This window comes from Neolamprologus multifasciatus, chromosome 14 (genome assembly GCF_963576455.1).
Source record: "Neolamprologus multifasciatus chromosome 14, fNeoMul1.2, whole genome shotgun sequence".
In the NCBI taxonomy this organism is placed as follows: Eukaryota; Metazoa; Chordata; class Actinopteri; order Cichliformes; family Cichlidae; genus Neolamprologus; species Neolamprologus multifasciatus.
In genome coordinates, this window is record NC_140452.1 from 34,692,040 (window position 1) to 34,717,790 (window position 25,751).

At 40.8% G+C, this 25,751-nt stretch overlaps 1 protein-coding gene across 4 annotated transcripts in view; it reads right to left on the minus strand.

Moving 5' to 3' along the window:
• Positions 1–25,751, minus strand: part of LOC146504500 (chloride channel protein 2-like) — a 217,965-nt gene that overhangs the window by 91,800 nt on the left and 100,414 nt on the right. For 3 of the 4 annotated variants that reach the window (XM_085131423.1, XM_085131419.1, XM_085131420.1), the window contains exons 3-6: positions 19,764–19,814; positions 7,265–7,396; positions 4,858–4,986; positions 3,762–3,895 (exon numbers count right to left, since the gene is read on the minus strand). In XM_085131423.1, coding sequence (XP_084987549.1) covers positions 3,762–3,895; positions 4,858–4,986; positions 7,265–7,396; positions 19,764–19,814 — 446 coding nt within the window. The remainder of the gene's footprint in view (positions 1–3,761; positions 3,896–4,857; positions 4,987–7,264; positions 7,397–19,763; positions 19,815–25,751) is intronic. The other variant, XM_085131421.1, reaches the window with a different exon arrangement.

Sequence of the window (25,751 nt, forward strand, 5' to 3'; positions counted from 1 at the left end):
GAAATCAGGTTAAAAAAAATTACAAATTAAGGAGCACTCTGGGTTCTTGTTTATTGTGAGTCAGTCACACAAGACAACACAACTCTTTGAAAACACATCAACAGGGAGAAAGTCAGCGGGAATATTAACATTCAGAGTATGAGGTTCAAAGTGGAACTAACAGGATTAAAAGTGAGAGCAGCAGAAAAGTGATGCTCAATTTAAAAGGCAGCGAGAGGCCTGCTCTGAATCTAAACGCTGGATGTTGCTGCAGTGCTGTGCAACCAGAAGGGCCTGAGGGCTGTTTGTGTGCACAAGTGTTAGGAAACAGTGTTTTCCTGCAAGAATGTCTTCAGGCAAGGCTGTCTTTTGTGGGTGTAGGAAAAACACTGTAAAAAAAAGTAAAATTTTATTTCTATAGCACCTTTCAAGACAAAGATCACAAAGTGCTTCACAAAGAAGTACCAGAGCATTTAAAACAAAACAAACAAAAAGTTAACCAAATGCATTTCCAAAAAGTTGAGTCGACACCTGATCTGTTTTTGCTACAAAAAACCTGAAAAATACTCAGCGATATAAACAACATCTGCATCGTGAAGTAAAAGGATGTAAATATTCCCAGAAAAACAGTCTTCTCTCTCCCAGCTGGATCAGAAAACATCCCTGTACCTTCCTACTTTCCGTCACCTGAACCCAAGGGATGATGCAGGGATGTGAATGAGCAGCCAAATGTTCATGTGCTGTAGTATGTGAATATACAGAGAGATTTAAGGCAAGTCATTTCACAACACATCCTACCACTGTTCAGACACCTTACTGTGACCTACGTGGGTTTCTGACAACCAGTAATGATTTGAGTGGAAGCTCGTCTTCTGAAGCGATGCTTAATGTTTATTTTGAATGTTGTAAAAGCCGGCATTCAAAGCTGAAAGGGCCCAGCTGCTAGCAAAGGCTCTGTATCACAACACAAAGGTTCAATGCTGTGAATCACTGAAACTGCTAGTAAACAACAAAAGCAGAATGTGGGTCAGCGCTTGGGTTTCGCTGAAAAGTAAAAAGAGAAACTAGATTGTGTCTCATAAAGGTAGCGATAAAGACATGGCTGTCCGTTTCTGTCCTACAAAGAAAAAACATACTAACTGCACTTCTGTTCAAAACAAATTTGACATCTTAACTTATCTTACTAGAAACTGTTGGTCTTCACTCTGTGCAAACATACATATAATACATGTATTTGTCCACCAAGCTTTCTTGTCATTTCTTTAAGCGGTCTTCAGGAATAGTTCTCCAGGCTTCTTGAATGACATTCAAAGCTCTTCTTTAAATGCTGGCTGACTTTTATTTCACTCTCTCTGAAGATGATGCTTCAATAATGTTGAGGTATAAGCTGTGAGGACTCCACCAAATGTCAAAATCCCCAAGATCACTAGCTGCAATGCAGCCCCTAACCATAACAGACCAGTTACCACTGACTTTCAGTTGAGTTCTTGCGAAATCTGGCATACGTCAGCCTTTTCTCTCTGTTTCCCTTCTTTAAGGATAGCCTCTTGACTGGCACTCTTCTACTGAGACCACTTCAGATGAGGCTTCGGTGAATGTTAGTTGGATCAATTGAAGGGTGAATGCATCTCTCAGGTCCTGTGTCAGAGGATTTTTTCCTATGTCTTAAGACATGACTTTCAGATACTGTTTATCAGGTAGTTTTGTTAGGCCTGCCATTTCTTTTGTCCTTCACCAATTTTTTAAGGACACACTGCACACTGTGCTTTAGAAATTACCTGGTGCAAAAATTATATTTTATATCTGACAAGCTGTGTTACCTTTGGCATTTTTCATAGATTCAACTAAAGAAATGGGAACAAATTAAATGTTTTTGTGGCAGGCTACTAGTAATAAAGTGCCAACACACACATACAGTTATGTCATGTCTGTTATGTGTAGACAGACCACTAGTTTATCCCTTGGGTTAAGAGCATTTTTTATTGAATGATTCATAGGTCAGCAGCTTAGCAATCAAAAAAAAATATTCCTATGAAAATAGTCCATTATCAGGACTGGAAAGAAAATGAGTGAAAAACCAGCAAATTTCCAAAGATAATATTTGAAAGATCGTCAGAAAGCTAGAGAACTATTGCTTATGACCACTTTAAAAATTATAAGAATGTTTAGTTCCTTGGAAGCAAAATACAAAGAAATGAGAGGTGGCTCAAGACTTTTACACAATGCTGTATGACGCCCCAGGTGAGAGGCGGCGGGCTGGGGTGGGTATTCTAATATCCCCTCGGCTTGCTGCCGGTATGTTGGGGTTTTTCCCGGTGGACGAGAGGGTTTGTTCCCTGCGCCTTAGGGTCGGGGAACGGGTCCTGACTGTCATCTGCGCTTATGCGCCGAGTGGCAGTTCGGAGTACCCAGCCTTCTTAGAGTCCCGGGGTCTTGTTTGCGAGTGATGGGAGAAGGGAGCCGGAGATCGACAGACGGATTGGGGCTGCAGTTGCAGTAATGCAGACGCTGCACCGGTCCGTCGTGGTGAAGAGGGAGCTGAGTGTAAAAGCGAAGCTCTCAATTTACCGGTCGATCTACGTCCCTACCCTCACCTATGGTCACGAGCTGTGGGTAGTGACCGAAAGAACGACATCGCGGATACAAGCGGCAGAAATGAGCTTCCTCCGAAGGGTGGCTGGCCTCTCCCTTAGAGATAGGGTGAGAAGTTCGGCCATCCGGGAGGGGCTCAGAGTAGAGCCGCTGCTGCTCCACATCGAAAGGAGCCAGCTGAGGTGGTTCGGGCATCTGACAAGGATGCCCCCTGGGCGCCTCCTGGGTGAGGTGTTCCAGGCATGTCCCACCGGGAGGAGGCCCCGGGGCAGACCCAGGACACGCTGGAGAGATTATATCTCTCGGCTGGCCCGGGAACGCCTTGGTGTTCCCCGGATAAGCTGGAGGAGGTGGCTGAGGAGAGGGAGGTCTGGGCCTCTTTGCTTAGGCTGCTGCCCCCGCGACCCGGCCTCGGATAAAGCGGACGAAGATGGATGGATGGATGTATGACCAGTTCCACAAAACAATAGTAACAACCTACAATAACTGTAATAGCATGGAATTTCCAACGAGAGCAGGTTTTTCCTCATGCAGAATATTATTAGTACTTCTCTGAACTCTTAAGGTAAGACTTCTAGTCTATAGATTATCAACAGCTAAAGTGATAACTGACCATAGTTAAAGCAATAGTTAACAACTTACTTTTTCCAGTTTATAGAAATAGAAAGCTCAATTTTGCTCTAAACCCTTAAGAATTAATTTGTTATACAACTGAAAAAACAAACAAAAGTAAAGCCAATACCAAAATTATATTGGAGAGAAACGTAACACCAGACAGAATAGTCTTGCTAAAAGCTAACTAGCCTAGCTTAGTAGACTACCAGTAACTACAATCTCGGCCAGATTAATGAGATATTGTTTTAGAAGTAAAACCTTTAAACCTTTAAGTAAGACCTTTTAGAAGTAAAAATGTATTCCACCTTTTATTTTTTTATTCCACCTTATAATTTGCCTAAGTAGGTATAGAAATGTTTTAAAATGGCCTATTTTTGTAAATTAAAATGTTAGCTTAGCTAGGAGCCTTTAAAGTACAAAGTCCTTATTCTCAACTTCTCTGTTAGTATTGTTAATGCAGGCAGACACAAAAGCTCAAAAGCATATTTCCATTCAGAAAGCTACTTGTATTCATTTGTATGTACACACCATGCAGTACATGTACATTTAGAGTGGATGAAGCAGATTTGTTTTACCTCTTTGCCCAGTGGCATGCCACTGCCCAGGGCACAGGTGAGGCCGATGACTTTGGCCACAAAAGTTTTGAAGGTGAGGTATTCTTTTAGGACGACTCCACGCAGGATGGTCTTCATTTCTGGAATACCTGAACCTGTAATAGGACAGCAGTGGGCACGTATAGCTGATTGTTTTAAATCGAACATCATTTTTCCAGCTTTTATCATTCACAACTAAATCTCTAAGAAGAAATCCAACTATTTGATAAGAATTTAATAATCATATTAATTAAGATGAACAAGATTTTGATTGATTCTGATCAGTGCATGACATCACATCTGTGTTTTTTCTACCTCACACAAAAAAAGATCTCACCATCTTCCATCCTATAAGAGGGAACAACTTCTAAAGCTGCAACTTGTATGAATTTGGGTGCCAATTATAGCCTGACCATTATTATCAGACTATTATGTTAGCAACAGTCAATAATGTTCAGTCTATCAAATCACAACATGCTTATACTATTATTTATGTAGTAGGGGTAATACACTGTGTTTTGAAGGAATTTTTTTTTAGTAAAACCACTGGTGATATTGTGTCGCTATCATTAAATCTCTAGTATTTGTTGTCAATCACTATGTCATTCTAGTTCAGATTTGACCCACATGTGGACTAAAATAGTTCCATCTCACCTTTTGGTTTTTCACGCTAGTGATAGCCTTCACTTGCATCAACATTTCTTTGTATCTCATATTCAGAGTTCCAGTGAACAGCTTCAAAACACAGGTTTAACACCCTGGATCTTTTGTCATGGAATAACAAGTGAACAGGCCTCACCTGGCAATGAAAGTCTTTGATACTCACTTGCCCAATTACGTTTGACATTCTAAACAATGGAGGACTGTTTATAAAAATGAATGCAATACATTCACTCCCTTGATTTTAATCTTATAGTCTGCACTTCAGCCACATTGACTGTTTGATTTAAAATCCATGCTGGTGTTTATTTTTGGCCCTGCAAAATTAACTGATTATTTTGTGGTTACTCACTCACAAGGTCTAAATTGGTTAAATGCAAGTGGTTACCAAACTAGTATTATTTTATACGTATCATACCAACAGCCTGTGGAGCAAGGATCTGAGTGAAGCCTGCGGAAAAGGTGATGAGGACAACGGGGTAGGTGACCCAGGCCAGGTACTGCAGGAACACATTACTGTCCAGACCACCGTACATCCACTTCTGTGCTGTGGACACAAACCAGGACAGACGTGTAAAGCCACCATCCACTGAATACAGCATCGCAGACACACTCCACAGGAAACAATGTGTTCATTTCAAATACAGTCAAAGATAAAACTTCACAAGAACAAACTGATGAACACACACACAAGCCCACAGTCAATGCACAACCAGGAGAGCGGCTGTATAAATATTTTTAAAGACATGAAAGATGTGTAGCTGTGTGGTTTTTCTCTGCACAGGACAGGTAGTTAGTCATGTTCTGGATCCAATTACGAGAACTGTACAGCATAACTGGAATTGACAAGACTAGGTTAGCATCCTCTTGAGAGCGTAACACACACACATACACACACACACACACCGTTTGAGAAATCCATTTGAATTAGACGCAGTCCTGTGAGGTTTCTGGTCAGCTCTCACAACTTTCTTCAATCGTTTTAAAGTGTCTTCCTTCCTCTTCCTGGACTGTACTGTTTACTTAGTGATTAATCCCTCATCCTCTTCATCTTTTTTCTCTGTTTCTAAATCTACCTCCATGTTTGATGATAGATGTCATAAGAGGCCTTCCATTCATCCTTGCTGCCATCCTTTGATCAATCTTGAATCCCCAGTTATCCCTCCACCACTCTCTCGGCTTCCTTTTTTCTTTCACTTCTCTCTTACCCCCAAACTTTTGCCTGCTACACCTCCTTGGTTTTACTCCTCTAAAGACGTTTCACACATCACAAGCTGCACATTATCATCATCTGCATTCGTTTCCAACAGGGCTCAATCCTCAGTAAAATCTTTCTGTTTACAAGGTCCTGTAGGGACAGATCAATAAAATCATTCCTAATTAATTACCACATTATACAGATGTCTCGATAAAGCTCTGGAAAGAGTTTTACTCTGCAAAACTCATCACAAGAAAAAAAGCTTAATGTCTTGTATATGTCTCCATCTATAGAGTTGGCTCAAGAGTTGGGCGTTCGTCTTGTAATCGGAAGGTTGCCGGTTCGAGCCCTGGCTCTGACAGTCTCGGTCGTTGTGTCCTTGGGCAAGACACTTCACCCGTTGCCTACTGGTGGTGGTCAGAGGGCCCGGTGGCGCCAGTGTCCGGCAGCCTCGCCTCTGTCAGTGCGCCCCAGGGCGGCTGTGGCTACAATGTAGCTTGCCATCACCAGTGTGTGAATGGTTGGATGATTGTGTATAGTGTAAAGCGCTTTGGGGTCCAAGTAAAGCGCTATACAAATACAGACCATTTACCATATATAAAGCAGAACCCTGTCACATTAAAAAAAATTATATACTCTTATTTTGATTTTTCTAGCCCTTCCTGTTGTGTTTTTCCATTTCCTTGCAGGAATAACCAGGTCACCGTTTCGGCGGTCCTTGAGCTGCCTCTCCAAAAAGTCTGTTGTCTTGCAGTCCACTGTTGTGGTCTACAGCTGGTTGGAGATGTCCTTGTTCTGCTTTAAATGCCGACTGCAGTTCTGCTGCATAAACTCCACAAAGGTGTAGAGCTACAAAGACTAAATTGACAACCGCTCTCTAATGTGGTGGAGCTCATCTCAAATACCAGGATAAAAGACTCACTGGAGAGGCTGCTGATTACGGCCTGATTTACTTGCAGAACCACCTAGAACTCCCACAGCTCCCGCCAACCAGTTCTGCAAGTTATTCTGTTAATTAAGCAAAACTTGCTGTCCAACTGGAAGAAGGTCCAGCACCAAGTCATCAGGTGTTTTAAAGCTTTTTTTCCCCCCCCATTATTTTCAGCCCCTTAAGTACCATTTATTGCCATTCTCTACCAGGCATTTAACAAATGGACCCTTCCTGAATTTAAAATCTTCCCAACCACTGGCACATCTAAAGGTCTTTCTCCTGATTACATTTCCTTGGGAAAAATTTGGTATTTAAAAAAATGGATGGGAGAATTACACCAGAATATAAGTTGAGCGAGGCTTTATTTTTGCGATATGGAAATAATTTATTTTCTCCATTTCTAAAGCACTTAATTGACTAATTCCTTATATCACACTAGTTCAAATTCTTATTTTCCCTTCGTTTACACGTCATGTTTGTACACATGGGTAAAAGTGTTATCTGAAAATATAGACTCAATATATTTTCCCATCTCTGCCATCTCACCCCTTTACCACCTCCCCCTTCCCACTAACTTCTCTCTCTTCCCACTCTAATCACAATATAAAACAGTCTGTACATTACTTGCTTGTGTTACTATTGGCACTCTCCATTCTCAAACCCACAGGTGAAAAATGCAGTCCCTTGCTTGCTTACCTTGCAGGCAGATGGCGATGCAGAAGTCCACCACCCAGCTGACCAGGGCCATGAGGAGTCCCAGCAGGATGAGGAAGATCCAGTCCTCGCCGACACGCGAGATCAGGAACTTCTGACAGCGAACCGTGCAGACTAGAGGGACGGCAGGAAACAAGGTAACATGTTAGAACTACATCACCCAGAGATTGGCACCAACATTTGGACGGGGCAAACAGAATCTTTTCAAAATTAGCCAATAATAGCTGTGTTTCCATCCAACAGTTTCTGAAATATTGAGCACCAGTAAGCATGCTGTCCGCTCAGAAAACTACTTCATCCTAAATGCTACAACACTTTAGTGGTGAGTGATTAAAAAAAAAAAAAAAAGATCTAAAAAAAAAAAAAAAAAAAGGCAAAAGTTCATCAATTTCCTAAATTTAAGATCCATATAAAGTCCACCCAGAGTCCAGCAACAAGCATGGAAAACACTGTTTTTTTAAGTAGGTGAATTGCTTTTCGACACAATTTAGAATTTTGTAAAACTATGAAAATGTAAAATAGAGGACCACTTCTTCAGGGGCTCCATGAGAAACTGTTTGCATGTTAGATTGCTCATGGAGACATGCGCTTCTGATAAATTCTTTCATTAGATTTCAAGGATGTAAGGTTTTCAAACTTGTGAAAAGTCAATTCATGGGCAGACATCTTAAATTCTAGACAAATGAGATGTTCTATTCTAAATAGACTTTTGTCTTTGTGGTGCAACTTAATAACAAATACCTATTATGGCAGATCTGTGAAACCAAAGAGTAATCTTCGACTTCTTTGCATTGACTTGAGTTTTTAGACCTGAAAACCATTTCCTTTTTAAATAAAAAACTGGGATGGAAACTTCCAGCCACATGTTGGAAATGTTACATGGGATGAGAATAAATCTGTCACTGTTACCACTGGCAGCCAGGTTACAATGTCACATTCAACCCATGTCCAGAATATGATTTCATACACAACGTGGCAAGATGATAAAGACATATGAGACTACACTGATCAATGAATATTAAATGCACAACAGAAATGTCACTGAAACAGAGGCACTACGAAGCCAAAACACAAAGCACACACAAGGCAGGTTATGAGGCACAATTACATCTGCTTTACTTACCTAGAAGCAACAGGAAACTGAAATTCACGGCTAATATACTGTATAATCCTCAGTGTGAGCCATGCATACACTTCTAGTAATTATGACTAATTGCTGGAACCAAACATTAGTTTGACAGTGACTCATTAGGATGTTCACGCACACACCATAATTCATACAGGCTCTTGTTCACGCCACATCTCCCCCGCCACCCTTTTTCCAAACCTGTCCTCTGTTCCCCATTTCTCCTCTGCAGGGGAAAGACACTTGGGTGCACTGGGTCCTTTTTACGCTTCAGCATGTAGAACAAATGTTCATGTAACACTCCAAATACTTGGACTTTTTTTATTTTAATGGTTGACCTTTATCACATTCAACTTTTTTTTTAATATTTCAGCATAGACAGGAAATCCCAAACCTTTATTTAATTTAAAACCTGACATGTTAGGCCATGGTTCTCTATCCTTCATATCTCTTATTACATCTGCCCTCCATTGACTTCTGGTGATCTGTCAATATGGAACAAATAAAGAAGAATGACTGTTAATCCTTAGATTGCAAACATGTTTGTCTTTCATCAAAAGGTTAAAAAATTCGATAGAATCATCAGAGCAGCGTTTACTTCCTTTATCCATCTATACAGGATACAGCTACTGATCTTTATTTAATCCATGACATATGAGAAAGATTTATTTTTAAAGAAAAAAAGAAAAACACACACACACACAGAAATTGTATAAATTCTTCAATAACTGAATCAAGGGGTCATATCCCACAGTAACTGTGTGACAAAGTTCAGCTCATTTCTTGATTTAGATACGTTTTTGTTGGAGTGGAACGTGAAGACTTCATGTGCTCATGCATTCAGTGACTTTTGTGTATTACAAGGGTCCAAATAAGGCCCAGACTGCACATACTTAGTGACACAAAACAAATACATATGTATATCTTTTGGCATTTACAATATGCACTGCAATCTCTTGTCTGCTGTCACACATGTGGACACCGACACAAAACAACTGCTGACAAACAGAAAAAGAAAATTCTACAATCACCACACTCGGATCGCTCTTTCACTTTAATGGCATGCAAGTTTTACCAAATCAAAACAAGATGAAAGTCTTTTAGTTTAACAGATGAACGTTCTGGATTCATGAAACATAGCAAACCTGGCTTTTATAATGGCCTAAATTATTTGAGGCATGGAATACGCTGACTCAAAAAACCATCTCCATCCAGATGGGTTCACATTTCTCGAACAGCAGAAGACAGGTCCGCTTTACAGGATGGAACCCGTCATAAATCTTTTCTTCCCCCTCAATTTCCACCATAAATTTTGACTGGGACTGATTCACTGAATTGATTTGTTTTTTATAAATAAAACCTCAAACTCTTTGCTCTGTGGCAAGATGTATTATCATACTAAAAAGGTGACTTCATTCATTGACAAAACTACTTTGTATTGATAGAATATATATAGTACAATAAAACTGCAGTTGTATTTTGCTTTCTTTTATTTTTGGAAACAAGTAACAGAAGGTGTGTTTAGGGATAAGTGCTAGCTGTAGCATCTCAGCAATGTTTTTATTAATCCTAACTTTCGAATCCCCTTGCCCTGTAGATCTGTGGGAGTAGAAATCCTGCAAAAGCCACTGAGAAACCAACCTAAAAACAAACAAACAACCATTCAGTTTCCTGTAGAGGTTTGTGTGACATCTCTGTGATGGACACAGGAAATGGAGAAAGAGTCAGACAGGGCAGGAGGGGAATAAGAGATGCTGCCGGGACTGAGAAAAGGATGCAAGCAGAATACACCCAAGTCGCACTTCAGCTCACATACATCCACGCATCCCCCAATCAACACCTTAAGGAGCTGCCTCACACGCACATGCAGGTGAAAGCTGTGACAAACACAGAACGCACACACACAAAGACGCACTCTGCTTTCCATCACTTCAGTCAGTTATATGACAATTCTGAGAAACAGACTTCGTACATGTGTATATTTAGATTTACGTGTTATCAGAGCATGTGTGTGTCTGTGTGTGTGGGTGAGGTGTCTGCGTCATCTCACCCACGGGCCGTCTGTGTTCTTGGACCCCTTCTGCCATCTAGACACTAGTCAATGTAAATGAGTGTTAGAGTGTGTATGTGTGTCTCAGGGTGTGCGTGTGTACGAGCATTTAGCCTAAAGTTTAATCTTGCCTTTTTGGAGATGTAATTTAGTTAGCTCAGCCTGTGCTGCTATTGCTTAATAGCTTTTTCTGCAATGCGCACACAAGCACAGATCCTGCAGACTGGTTACTGACTTTATTCTTCGTGGCATGCAATAAGCAGCATGCTAGTTCCCAATCACTGTTACTGCCTTCCCCACTCACACCCTGCAACCCCAGCCCCCTTCATCCTTAACCTCCTCCTCCTCCTGCAGCTGCTTTCTACTAATCACATTCAACCTGTAGCTCTACCTCTCATCTCCTGCTCTCCCTCACAAAGCCTTATCTCCTGCCTTCCACTCCTTCTTTCCACACTGCCCCCCACCCCCGACACACATGCTTTCATCCCTCTCCCTGTTTTTCATTCTCACTTGCTCACTCTGTCCTCAGCAAAAACCATGATGCCCACATACCTGCTGAGACCAATTTAGGTTGCCTTGGAGACACAGTGCATATAGTTCATAGCTCTGGCATTAAGATACTGTATGCGCACACGCTTGTGTTTACTTTGTTGCAACATGTTATGGAGCCAATAATAAGGCTGGGGTACATAAAAGAGGGATATTTAAAAAGCCAGTGTGAGAGACATTTGGTCTCTTATTGGACAAATTCCAAATAAATGACGTTTCACAAAATCCAAAGAAAGACAATCCAACAAAATGTCAAAAAACTGCAGGTCCATGACTGGCACACATGGCTCACAGGTACATTCTGTAAATTCCTGTTTGAAACCATCCAAATCAACAAGTGAAGCAGGACCAGAACTGTACTGTACCTGTACTTTTATGTAATACACCTTTGGACCACACGCTATGGTGCAAAGTCTATGGTAGAAAGCTAAGAAAAGAAATATAAACTATTTCAACACAGCCATTAGTAAAACTCTGCCCCCTGGTGTTTAGAAAGTTACATTTTACAGAGTGTAATTAAAAAAAGGTATTTTTAACCCTTAAAGTTGGAGGCTGATGACTTTTGAATATTTTCACACAATTATCTTAGAAATAACTTTGCTGTATGGTAATGAACTCTCAACAGGTTTGTGTTACAGTTTTAATGAGTAACATTTTATTGGTCTCTGTATACATTAGCAAGTGTTGTGCATTGTTCCTATGATCTATACACGCAGCTAGAATTAGCTCATTAACACTCCACCCTGTCATCTAAATACAGATGGCTTAAAATGAGGCATCCAAAAACTATATCGACCTTTTCTATGTAGTCTGTGAAACCAAATTAGCCATGTAAGTGGGCAACATGGGAAATCTTATAGTTCGGAGTTTGATTCGTTGCCTCGGGGACAGAGCAGCTGATTCCACTATGAATTATGCATCGTTTCAAAGAGTGCTTGAAGATAATGCGAGGCCATCTGTTTGAAAGCTGTAGTCAAACCAGATAATGATACTAAGTACACTAGTGTTTCCACCATGGAGAGCCCCAAAAAGAAGAAACAGAATGGCACGGGATGTGAAACAGGCAGTACATGTATCTTCAGTTATCTTGCAAGTGATTAAGGTTTGCATAGAAGAGTAGTTTCAGCACATCAAAGTCTGAGACTTTTTAGAGAACTCACTTTTGACAGTTCAATAGCTCTGATGTGGACTGTGCAGTTATTTTTTTCCTATTACGAATTTCATACCAATTGATATTTTTATTGAAAAATAATGACATAAAGCTACTTTCCCTTTTAATTCTGGCGTTCAGGCACAGCACATTTATCTGTAGCCAGTAGGAGTCGCTATAAGACATGAATCACATGTGCAAATTGTGACTCATAATTACAAATGATTAGTATCAGTATCAGTATATCTCTGCCATGTTTTTCTAAACAATTTAGCACCATAAAATATACTTTCAGAAATTTTCCACTCTTTTTTCTATGTTTGTTACCAAAAAATATTTTTTGTTGAAGCCTTCTTTAAATTTAATGGAAATGAAAAATGTACCTGTAATTTAGGACTAACTACATGAGTTAATTGAAGAAACAGATTGGGTACTCTTTTCAATAATTTAAACAAATATTTTGCAGACTGAAAATTCAACTGACCTCAATTCTTCCATTTTCTTATTTTTTTTACTTTTTAAATAATAAATGAAATATAGTATATTTAGTCATTTACTTGACTGTATTGATATGAGGATGGGCACAGATATGAAACAGTCTATGCAGTGACTGTTAGCCAGACTGTTGCTGTTCTGCCTGAAAATGTTACAAAACTCTACTGTATGAGTGTTTTCCTCCATAAGAAACGCCCACACACTTGCATGAAACGTGTAATAAGGATAAATTAATCAAACCACTCTCTCAGATGATACCAAGAGAGCAATATGAAATATGTTATATCAGGAAAAACAACACATTGCTCCATCTCTGGTGTTATTATGGGGAAAATGAGGGCAGGAAGCAGGAAGAATGAGTACATGCATCCAAGATGAAAATCACTGCAAGTGCAGAATCCCTGTGACCGCTACCAGATAAAACCCAATTATTCAAATCAGGTGCTCATTTGTTATGCAGGGTGACAGCTATATATGGGTGGAAAGGGTAAAAGAGCCTACTATTAATGCCTCAATTCTGCACAGTCATGGCAATGAGGCCTGTTCTCGTTTTGTGTGTGTATGTGCCCCCACATTCATTATGTAGCTTCATGCGTAAGGAGATATTCAATTAGAAATGCCTGGCTGTGTTTAAGACCACTGGCATAATTAGATTAAAATTAATATAGATAGAAAAATTTGACCATTCAGCTTTTTAAACGGAAACTTTTAAAGAGAGAAGGAGGGGTACGCTCAGCGGTAGAAATTAACTTCTTTAGCGGCAGAGGGGACTGGAAGGTGTGTGTGTGTCTTATTCTAAAAAGTGGGCTAAACACACCTGCTATAAAATGTACATAAAGATCAAACATAAAAGTAAATTGAAGAAGAGAATGGAAACAACCATTCTATTAATGACATCCAAATGTAGAAGAGAGTCATTTTCATTACATGACCGCTCTACTGTAGAGTTTACCAAAACAAACAATCTACAACATTAGTATTGTACACTGTACAGTGTAGATTAAAGGGATACAAAGAAAAAAAAAAACATTTTGAGTTTTTCATTCCAAGATGTCTAAGTTGCAGTCTAGAGATATACAAACCGTGCCACCCTCTCCTGTCTACCCATTACATCAGCCTACCAGCAGGCTCTTACATAAGCTATGTGCAAGTTCAAGATGAAACGCAGAGTGAAGATGCAACATCTGTAACGTAAAAGCATCTCTTAATAAGAGCTGCAGGCAGAATGGTTTAAAATATGGAACAGATGACAGAGCCAGAGGAATTTTTTCTCCCATATTTTTACAGTGAGATTTTCAGAGACTTAGGCACGCTCTATTCCGGAATAGATGAGGGCATTAAAAGCATAGATTTGGATTGACTCTGGGTACCTGTTGTTCACACTAAGTTGATATGTGAACAACAGTGAAAAATGGCGTGCAGTGACTTTTATAGAAAGGCAAACAGACATCAAACATACAGAAATGGACTTGTGCTACTAATTCCAGTGTGATCATGGACAAGTGGAGTTTATCCTGCTTCCAGAGACAATACCCAACTCTGGAAACAAAGATGCAAGCAATCTGAGGAAATAAGAGAAGATTTATGAGAGAATGCCGTTTGAGATTGGTTTAAAAGGTCAGCGACTGCTCTGCTTTGAATTTAACTGGTGTATATTTTTATAAACACTGCTTGCCTTGCTTGCCCTTATCAGAAATATAAATGAAGACACATATACTTGACTTAGCCAGATGGTCATTTGCTTAAACAGTGAGCCACTTCAATTACTTAAAAAAATTATTATAACTATATATAGACTAGAGTAAAGCAACACGTTTCTTCATAGGTGCCGGATACTTATGACCAAGTCAGTATGGGTGAGTACCTATTTGTAGGAGCCCAATGTTTAACAAGTCCCCAGAGATTCTAATGTCCCCCAGGTCTTATATATTCTTGGTGCTAGATACCTCTAGGCACCTTTAGAGGTCTTGCAGAATGCCTTGACAGGTCAAATCTATTTTAAAAGCACAAGAAAATGTCAAGCAATCACCATGTTTTTCTCTTCTCTGCAAACTATGCATTTGTGGTTGAGTAGTTTACAGCATGGGTAGATGATGGGAGACACTCTTAGGCATTTAATTTCCTCAAAGTTCCTAACAGCTTTACCTAGCCCCAAGTAATCCAACTGGGCTTTGTGATTCTGATGAAATTAGCTAATTTTGGAAAGGAGCTGATTGTGCAGCTGTAGAAAATAAAGAGGAAGCACAAGGGAGAAAGGAGTTACAAGCATGAAGAAAAGAGCTAACAGGACAAATTAGCCCCTGAAGACACACAAAAAAATGTTATGAGATGTTAGAGAAATGTTAGAGAAATAAAAACTAACAATGCATCTGTAAATGTTTCCGCTGTTACTAAATATGCCCATCTCCAGTCACTCAGAACACTCTCCTTGTTGCTCTTCCCTCCCTTCCTCCCCATTTATCTGTCCTTTAAACTATCTATCTATCTATCCATTCCTCCTTCGCTCCTTGCTACATGTTGATGTGTTCTCTATGCTAATGAGATGTAAGAAGGAGGTGATGTTTATGTAAATGTTCTGTAACAGCCTCGGCGTCGGTCCCCGGCGAGAAGGCAAAGCACCTCGTCTCGCACTCAATCACTCTTGGAGTAACGACTGTTGTGGCACTCGTCTTATGGCTGCAGTACAATGTCTGCTTAATGAGGTGTAATGGCGTATCGGCATACACAAGCATCTGTACGCATGCACACACACACACACACACACACACACACACACACACCCTAACACACAAACAAAAACGAGCAGCTAAAAATCAGCAAAGTTAACATGCAAAACCGCCCGGTAACTTCCTTTAATCACTTCCAGAGAGTTTGTGATGTATGTTTAACATTTCTTCAGGGAGTAGCACTAAAATTCACACAACCAGCTGGGGGGGATTTCTTTGCATTTAAAAGCAGGGCAGGATAAAGAAGAGGAATGCCTGTAGATGTCTTTATAAATGTTTTAAAGCTGTTCTCCAGTAGCAAACAAGGCCCATGTTTTGGACTAGAGCTTCTGGAACATCGATCGAGTTTTAGGTAACTCACTTCACACACAGTGTTAAGACCGAATTTAGGTCTTCGGTTACAGCTCTAGCTACAGTACACATGCTCATTGATCTTCCTCTGAAAAGAAAATGTTTACAGACTGAAGCTAATTAATGGAGGCTCATCCCATGCGTGTTTCTATTACAGTACGCCATCAGTTACAGATACCAAAGAGACCTGTTGGCTATATATTTTGATGGGTTTAGTTTTATCCACAATCCAGCGGGATAACCTGGGTTAGGTGGCGATTCTAAATTGACCACAGGTGTGGAACAGAGCGTGTGCTTATCTGTCCCTATGGGGTAGCCCTGCAGTGGACTGGTGACCTGTCCAGGGTGACCCCGCCTCTTGCAGTGTGACAGCTAGGACCGGCACCAGGGAGCTCAAGTTGGATAGGATGTTAGGGAGCTCGATAAGTACTCTCTGCTGAACTCAAGACTGGACCTTTGGGCAGTAAAAAATAGCAAAATTACTAAATTGATAAAAAAAATAATGTCCTTAAAAGACTAAAGATTGAGGCAATGTTCACACATATTCTAAGAACTGTTTGAAGGAGCCAGTGCCACTCTGAATAACAACCCCACAGTGGTCACCCATTTCAAATAACATTAAAAGTCACCCACGTTGATGCAACTCTATTGCTATTGATCTTTGTGTGCAGCTCACCCTGAGTAGGCCAATAACAGTTTCTTTTCTTTCATTTACTCTCATATGATATATTTAAAAAAAAAAAAAAAAAAAAAAAAAAAAAAAAAACACACACACACACACACACACACACACACACACACCCCAAAAAAAACCAAACAAAAAAAACACACACACACACACACGCCCACTATCGTGGTGGTGATACCATGGGGTAAGTCTGGCAATATGACCAACTTGGAGCTAGTTCTACAATGGCACTGAGTGTTAAAGACACTGCAGAGAGCTGGATAGGAAATATTTCTTTTGTCAACACCTTCTCAAGTTGTTCCTGTGGCATCTGCATGTCAGTGACAGCTAAATCTTATAACCTGTGACTACATGTCTCTGGTTAATTGCTTAGACTAGACCTGTCAACACTGTATCTCCATTTTTACCTCTGGAGCTCAAAACTTTTACATACAACTTTAAACTTTTTGATCAATAGCCCTTTTCATCGCCAGGCGAACACACACACACACACACACACACACACACACACACACACACACACACACACACACAGATCAATACTGCAGTCTTAACGTCATCCTTAATGAATGCATTAAGGCGACAGACTTTTTTCTTTCCCCTCTCCGTCTCTTTCCAGGAAGTCCCTTCAGTCGTGTGTCTCCTCAGAGGCTTTGGAACCTACAAAGCCAGCTCTGACCTGCTGGCCTCTGAAAGAATGACCCCAAACTTTACTGTCATGGCAACCTCCACTCCTGGATCTATTAGTCTAGAAGGAATCAATAATGAGAAAAGAGGTGAAAAGTTCAGAACGGCTGAGTGCAGCAGCCACGACGACGACTTTATTTTTTTTAAAAGCAACAGTAACACGTGTAGAGATGTTTGCCACTGTATTCACAAATGTAGATATAAAAACCCATTAATCATGAAGCTGTTTTGTCCAGTGATATACACACACACACACACACACACACACACACACACACACACACACACCTGCAAAGCTGAAATTATACTGCTAGGTTTATTGGTTAATATTAGTAATTTATTCATACTTGCTTGTCTTGTGTTATTCTGTTTATTTTATGCTCAACTCTTATGCTGGGGCATTGCTGATGTTTGGCTTATTTATTCCTATAGACTTGCTTGTTACAATCACGATGGAAAAATGGCCCCATCATGTTTTTCCTTATTTTCTGTCATATGTATCATGTAACAATGGTGGATAATGATATTAAACATGGCCAAATTTTCAAATACAGAGGCCTGTGTCAACAAGTAAATCTCTGGGAGCCAAAGCCACAGCCTTTAAATCTGGATGATGATAGCAAGAGGGGGCAGTCCTAAAAATGAGTATCCCAGGCTCACCTGTGTTCATACCTTCTGTTTATGACAAACAGCCAATCAGAGGTAAGCTGGATTAAGGGAGCTAAAATGGCTCGTTGAGCTGAGGGGCTCCACCAAAGCTCAGTAAAAGATAAATGAGGCAAATTTATGAAGTATGAATCCTGCCCTCCTCTAATAAAGTCCAAGAATTAAAATACAGAGGTGGACATGAACATTATAGGTCACTTTTAATGATTTTTTTTGATTAGTTGCTCGTTTGCAATATGCTCCCCTATGTAACAATGATTAAAAATAAACTCCCATGAGCTACCACATGAGATTACATGGTGTTTATATGTGGCTCAGAGAGAAAAATCACTGTTTGAACTGGTTACTGGATGCTTCTGTTTAATGGCTCTCAGCAAAGCACCAGTCCAATACTGGTGATGATGACAATGATGAATAAAAGTTGGCTGTGACAAGGCGACTGAGAAAGTGGCGGCATGATTTCTCCAACAGGGACACACACTGTGGACACACACACAGAGCCAAAATAGGCAGATGGTGGCAATGATGATCACAATAACAGCCAATCGGTACAAGTTTGTGTGCATTTGGCTTAAATGCGTCGGGGAAATATGTTTCTCACTTTGCAAGCGTGTGTGTTTGTGTGTGTGCTGAGTTCGAATGGCACTGGGGAGAGGTAAGTCATTTCATTTCCTGGATGAAAGCCTGCTGCACCAAAAGCCAAGGGGCCTGCTGCTGACTCCCTGGAAAGCTCCTCTCTTCCTCTCATCTCCCTCCCCCCCTCCTTGTTCATCAATTTCAGCTGTCCACTCTGCGGCCCTCTGCTGTCACCTGCCCCTCTCTCACTTTTGTCCATTTCACTTCTTCCCACCCCTCAGTCTTATATATTTTCCTTCCCTCCCCCAACTCCTTCTTCTTCAAATTATTCTTCAATTGCTGCTCTGCAGTTCCCTCATTTCTCAGTCTCTCAATACAGTTTGGCCCTCCTCTTCTCTCCACCCCACCCCAAACCCCTCCACCCACACACACACACCACCCGTGCTCTGCCGCTGCAGAGTCAGCACTTCCGTTCCGCAGTCCTCTGCAGACAAACGAGTGTGCTGATTTACACTTTCACAGCCTGCCCTCGACAATTTTAGAGTACTTTTATTGTGCATGCAGTACCTTTGCTGTCTTTTAAGCTTATAGAAACAACATCCACATAGCAGGCACACGTGTGTACTCTACATGTATGCAAGGCATACATATGGGAGCAGAGAAAAAGCAAACACACCATCAATCTTATGGAAAAAGTTTGAAGTATTAACAGTTGCTGGTGTTGCCAGCAACTGATAATAATGCAAAATAATGCAAAAAGGCAGACACAGCTTATAAAAATAAAACTGTGTGTGTCTGCCCATGGTACATTTTTGTGTTCTTAAACAACAGAAAGAAGGGACACATTGATCATCATGCCCCTCTGCAGCAGGCCTTAATCAGAACCATTTATCCCCTGTATCACACACACGGAGACACACACAGATGTTTGGAGCTCGTTATTACTTTCCATTAGGGCTTGGGGCTAGCTGTAATAAGGCCAGGCTGAGGGAGTTAGTCTTTTTTAGCAGAGGAGCACACAGTGGAATGGGAATAATATACACACATAGATATTTTTCATGTTGGCTGTTGATTAATACAAAGCCACAAAGTGAATGTGCATATATGAATCCAGTCACCATTTTTCCTTTTGTTTTGTTGCCCTAAGACACACACACACACACACACACACACACACACAGCTGGAATCTGCAGATACCTACGTGTGATATTTATTAGAATGATGGCCATATTAATACACAGCAAAGCAAGGGAGAATGTTCAAGCGTTCAGTACACTTAATGAGCACTTATCAAAGATTAATGTCTGAGCGCTAATGCAGCTTTATTTGCTGTAGCAGAGTGTGAGGACTGTGGGCTAGTTGGTAGTTCAAGGGGCGATTGCGGGATGATATATATTCTTTTGTTCGCTTGTTTACCAGATATAAAGTCCTGAGCTGGGGCCTCCAGAACATACGGGTACCCAGACCCTAGAGGACAAACAGACCACATAGCATAGTTAAATACAAGCAGTGTGTCACTGTCTGTGTGTTTGTGTGTATACACTCTCTTCCCCCGCAAGCTTTTATTCCCTCAGCGTAAAAGAAAGAAAGCCATCTCTCTTTTATCCATTTTTCTACATAACATTATTAGTTTGTGATTGATGCGGGCCCTGTGCAAACTCAGCAGCACGACAAATGAACAAGCAGCGGAGGACGTAGGAGTGATGGAAGAACGCAAACCGCGAGACAGACGGATACGTGTTGGAAGAGTGGCGATGAGATGAAGGGGAGGAGCAGGAGGATGAGGAGGAGAGGGAGAAAGAAGGGGGGAAAGATGAAAAGAAGAGGGAAAAAGAAAAGGACGGCAGTTTAATAAGAGGAGTTGATAATGAATGATCCGATGTGAGAGAACATATACAAATATTATAATACTGAAGGATAAAAGGCCACTTGGTCATGTTTACTTCATAAATTAACTGTTTGTTAATCGACGTCCAAGAACCGTCGTCCAAGCTAACAAACCACAGGCAGGGCTGACCCATCAAGCTTTAGATCTCCTCTTGCCAGTGCAGTGTAAAGGAGATGGACTTATGAACAGGTTAAAGGGTGTTATTAACACTTTGCACATGACCCCAAATGATCAGTAAACCTGATGGGGAGGAAACAAACACAAAAACCCACAAAGTTTCTGTCATGTTAGAATTGATCTTGAGCCAGTGACAGCTGAATTTGAATAATGTGGTCACAGAAGTAACTCCAGACACGTCTTTGAAGGAAACATATACAACAACATCACAAGTAAGTTGTCTCACAGTAAATGGGACTCAAGTCCAGGTAGTTGGCTGATTTATGGCTGATGGCCATAAACACAAGTTTTAAAAAAAGTAAAGGAGAGACCGGAGAAACACCATTCAACCACGTCATGAGTGCATTGTTTATCCAACAGAGGGGGCTCTGCAACTTCTCAGCTAGCAACCACCCAGATGACCTGAGCAGAGGCGGGCAGAGCGTGAATGAGTAAGTAAATAACGACACATAACTGTTTGGGAAAATCTGTTTATGTTTTGTTTGACAGAATTTTTTTTTTGCCTGTTATACTTTTAGCACAAAATCTCTATTTTCTACTCCTTACACTTTAACAGGCTCATTACTTTAGATTTAAGACATTTAAGAAGACGTACTAAATATTATTTTCCGGTAATCTGAGTTAGATGTTTTTCTTTCTTTCTTTCTCTCTTTTTTTTTAATTCTTTTCATTTTTCTCGGCTGGTGCTTCACATAAATAAATGTTAAATCTGGATAGAGTTATAAGAATTAGAACTTAAGTTGAAATAAAGCTTGCTTGTGTTAATATCGGTTTATTACAATATCAGTGACGTAATGTTCAGTTAGCTTGACAAAAAAAAAAGAAAAAAGAAAAAGAGGTCATAGAAATCTTCTCCTAAGAGCTGTTTTTGTTTTCTTTTATACTTTTCAGAGTCTGCCTGTTTTTACTTTTGAGTTATTATACTTTTAATCAGAGTAACTTTTTATTTAAGGTCAGTTCCACGTTGGAAATACTTGAGCTTAAATTAGTCTTATAAGAATCAACCTGGGCCCATTATCAGCTAATGTACATCCCCACGTAAAAAATCTTGGTTTCATCTTTGATTCTACCCTCAAGCTGGACAAGCAAATTAATTCAGAGGTTCGTGGCAATTTTTTCGAACTCAGGAGCATTTCTAAACTCAAAAATATCCTGTCATCTAAAGAACTGGAAACTGTTATCCATGCTTTCATATCATCACGTCTTGACTACTGTAACTCTCTCTACTTAGGCATCTGTCACTCAAGCCTTCACCGCCTGCAACTTGTTCATAATGCAGCCGCAAGGCTCCTGACGGGTACCAGAAAGAGAGAGTGTATTACTCCGATACTTGCATTGGCTGCCAAGTAAATATAGAACTGATTTTAAGGTTTTATTATTTGTTTTTAAAGCTCTCCATGGTTTGGCTCCAGGTTACATTTCAGATCTTCTTAGCCTCCACCTACCCACTCGAACTCTGCGCTCCTCCAGTCAGATGCTGTTATTAGTTTCACGCTTCCAGTTCAAATCTAGAGGTTACAGGGCTTTCTCCATTGCTGCCCCGAGACTCTGGAACAGTTTTCCCCCTTTCATAAAACCCTCTTCATCCTTGGAAGTCTTGTCTGAAGACCAACCTATTTTCTAAGGCTTTCGGATCTCTCTGACACCTCTTTTATTCTGTTTTAGCTATTCTGCTCTTTTATCTCATTGGCTGATGTTTGCATGTGTATACATGTATTTTATGTTCACATATGTGTGCTTGTGTGTGAATGTGTACATTTTTGTATATGTATGTGCATATTTGCATGTACAGATATTTTTTACAAACATATATGAATGTCTTACAATGTTTCTGTAATGTTTTCATCTTATCTATTTTAATTCTTTTTATTATATTATCCTCTGTTCAGCACTTTGGCTGACACTTGATGTCTTTTAAATGTGCTATATAAATAAAGATGACTTGACTTAAATTATGTGGATCTTTTTCATATGGATACATATGTGTGAGTTTGCACTGCCTCAAGCTGACACATACAGCACCCATCCTCCAAGCGTTCCCTATGTGAAACATGTTCCCACAGTTATTTCACTGTTGTCAGACATACAGACGCTTGGGTTCAGTCGGCATTTGCCCGTTTCTGGTTCTGGACCAATCAACACTACTCGGAAAGTTTGTGTTGCCCTTACAGTAGGCTAGCAACTTGCAATCAGCTCAAGATAACACCATCTTCTCTATTCGGCCACTTCAGTCCACATTCAGCTCCTCCTCACTTCCCCTCACACACACACAGCGACAGCAGAGGAGAGAAACTATAGGCTAAACGAGCATGACAACAGCTGAAGAAAGGGCAAGGGACTGAGCAAAGTTTTGGTTAATTATCCATTCTTATGTCATTATGTCTACTGAAACAATTTTTTATATGATCATAATCAAATAGTGTGGCCAGGATGAAATCTAATCAAAACTGAAACGTCATGTTGAGGCCTTCCATGAGCCTGTGCTGATCTGTACGTTAAATGTCAGCAGACAGCATCCCGTCTATGACGTCAGGAGAGCATCATAAACATATGACTCTCTGCTTTTAAAGCAAAGGGCAGACAAAGACACTGATGATAGATCTGTAAAGGAACAACCAGCAACAGCAAAAATCCATTGGTGCTGCAGCATGAAAAGCCGTATGCATCTCCTGCAGGTAGCCTGTCATACAAAAAGGAAGACAATTACACTAGAAGAGGAAAAGTTCACTGCGCTCCTCCGAGTCTTGATACAAACCTGCAAAGCATGGGAAAAAACATGGATGTGTGTGGATGGTGGATTAGCTCTGGGCTCACTGATGATTAGATAGCAATAACTCAGAACATGGAGGCTCAGATGGATGGGGAAGGAGGGAGACACCCGCACAAACACACACTCATACCACAGATTATACCCAGCAGAGGCGAGGGGGAGGTGATGGATTGCCTACCGAGAGGGTAGTGAAGAGAGCTGAGTGGAGAGACAAGATTGAGAAGAGGTCAAATAAATGGAAGGGTGAGTAGAAAGAAGAGATGGAAGGAAAAAGAGAGAGAGGCTGTGGGTCCACAAGATAATTAGATGAAAGGAGAGAAGTGAAGGGGGAGTGGATTAGATATAACTAAGAGGTAAAGGAGGACAGATAAAGGAAGAGGGGGGGAGAAATGAAACAAGAGAAAAGATAAAGCAACATGAAAACAAAAATAAAATAAAAAAAACCCTGCAAAGTAACAGAGAAAGTAGGACGCCGACTTCTCTGTGGCATTTGGAGCTTAATAAGCATTGATTTTACTGTGAGAGGGGCCGACTCTTAAAACCACATGTTGATATCACAATCCAAACTCATAAGATTAATGATGGCATTAATAAAACTTTGGCCTGCTTGGTTACAGCTGCAGTAAAAGCTGTCGGCAACACGCACAGGGCTTATTGATTTATACTTCTGCACTCAAACTGTATCTCTGTAGACAAATTCCCATCCTACTGCACTTAATTAAGAAATAAATCTGGTATTTTATTGCATCTACCGAATGGCTGCTTTTAAAAGTGGGAGGACTGCAGTTTAGACTGTAATGTTGAAAAATCAACCTTTGTCAGTGACAACCAGCTTCTGAGGAATTAATCAGCGCTGTTACCAGTTTATTATATTGGTGAATGATTCACACTACACTGGCTTTCTCCTGGCCCATCTCTCAACTCCCCCTCCCCTAGTATCTGTCAACCCATCCTTCACCCTCAATGTGTTGCATTTTTCAAAATATTTCAAGTGGGCAGAGAGGAACCTGAACTGGGGAACTACATTATTCTTTAAAACAGCTCCTGGCAGATGTGGAAACTTGATGACTCTGGCAACCCAATGAGTCCCTCAGTGGTAGTTTCACTGTTTCTCCTTAGCCCATTGTCAACAGGAGATAGATGTGCAGGGGAGCAGTCACTGACAACACTGTCCACAAGGATAATGAATAATGTACCCACAGCCCAGGCCTCTTACAGCATAGAGCGATACGTGACCCATCAGTGTTGCTGTCAACTGTCAAGCCATGCTTGAGCCGATACTTTCGCTGGTATGTGCATTTCCCTGGGTCAGAAAGCAAAGAAGAGCTGGTGAATGAGGTATGCTGTATAAAGCAGCGGTCCCCAACCCCCGGGCCTCGGACCGGTACCGGTCCTGAGTTGTTTGGTACCGGGCCGCGAAAGTTGAGGCTCAGGTGTGAAATGTATGGTTTTCAGGGTTTTTAATCGGTTTTCAGTGTTATTTTGTTATCGTTTTTATCGTTAACTCGGTTTTCCTTGGTCTTTTCACGTGTGTTATGAATAAATCTTCTTTTTCGGTACCGGTACTAGTTTTATTTTGTTGTATTTATCTGCGACACCTTAAAGGCCGGTCCGTGAAAATATTGTCGAACATAATTGTTCAGCCTGACATGATGCCATACTATGACTTTTGCTGATTTGTCAGGTGAATAATGATGCTAGAATGTACACCAGTGTGCCACCAGTGGCGCCAGTGTCCGGCAGCCTCGCCTCTGTCAGTGTGCCCCAGGGTGGCTGTGGCTACAATGTAGCTTGCCATCACCAGTGTGTGAATGTGTGTGTGAATGGGTGGATGACTGGATATGTAAAGCGCTTTGGGGTCCTTAGGGACTAGTAAAACGCTATATAAATACAGGCCATTTACCATTTACCAACTTTTATAATTATATTTATTGTTCTGTAAAGATGAGTTGGTTCCTGTAGCAGTTTCATAGTGGCTATAATAAGGAGAAGAAAACCTTGGCTAAAAGGTTTGAGACTTTAAGAACTAAATGAATACTATACACATGAATTATCTTAATAAACGGGTAATCACTCAATACAAATACACCCCACACGGGACACAACTCATACCCTCCCTCAAGGTATTGAGCATCCTCCGGTAGCCAACAGCTGGCAGGGGACGATTCTCTGTGCTGACACTCACATTGGACCCGGGCCACAACCTCTATAGTAAAAGCAATGGACAAGAGTGGTCCAAGTATATATATACACACACACACACACACACACACACACACACACACACACACACACACACACACACACACACACACACACACACACACACACACACACACACACACACACACACACACACACACACACACACACAGCTCAAGTGGCACTGTATCAAATATTGATTAGTCGCCCAAGTCTCCTTGGTTACTTGATATATTAAAGTGAAAGTTCTCTCTCTCTCTCTCTCACACACACACACACACACACACACACACTCACTAACACACACACACACACACACACACACACACACACACTCTCTCTCCCACAATCTCTGTGTGAGTGTCAG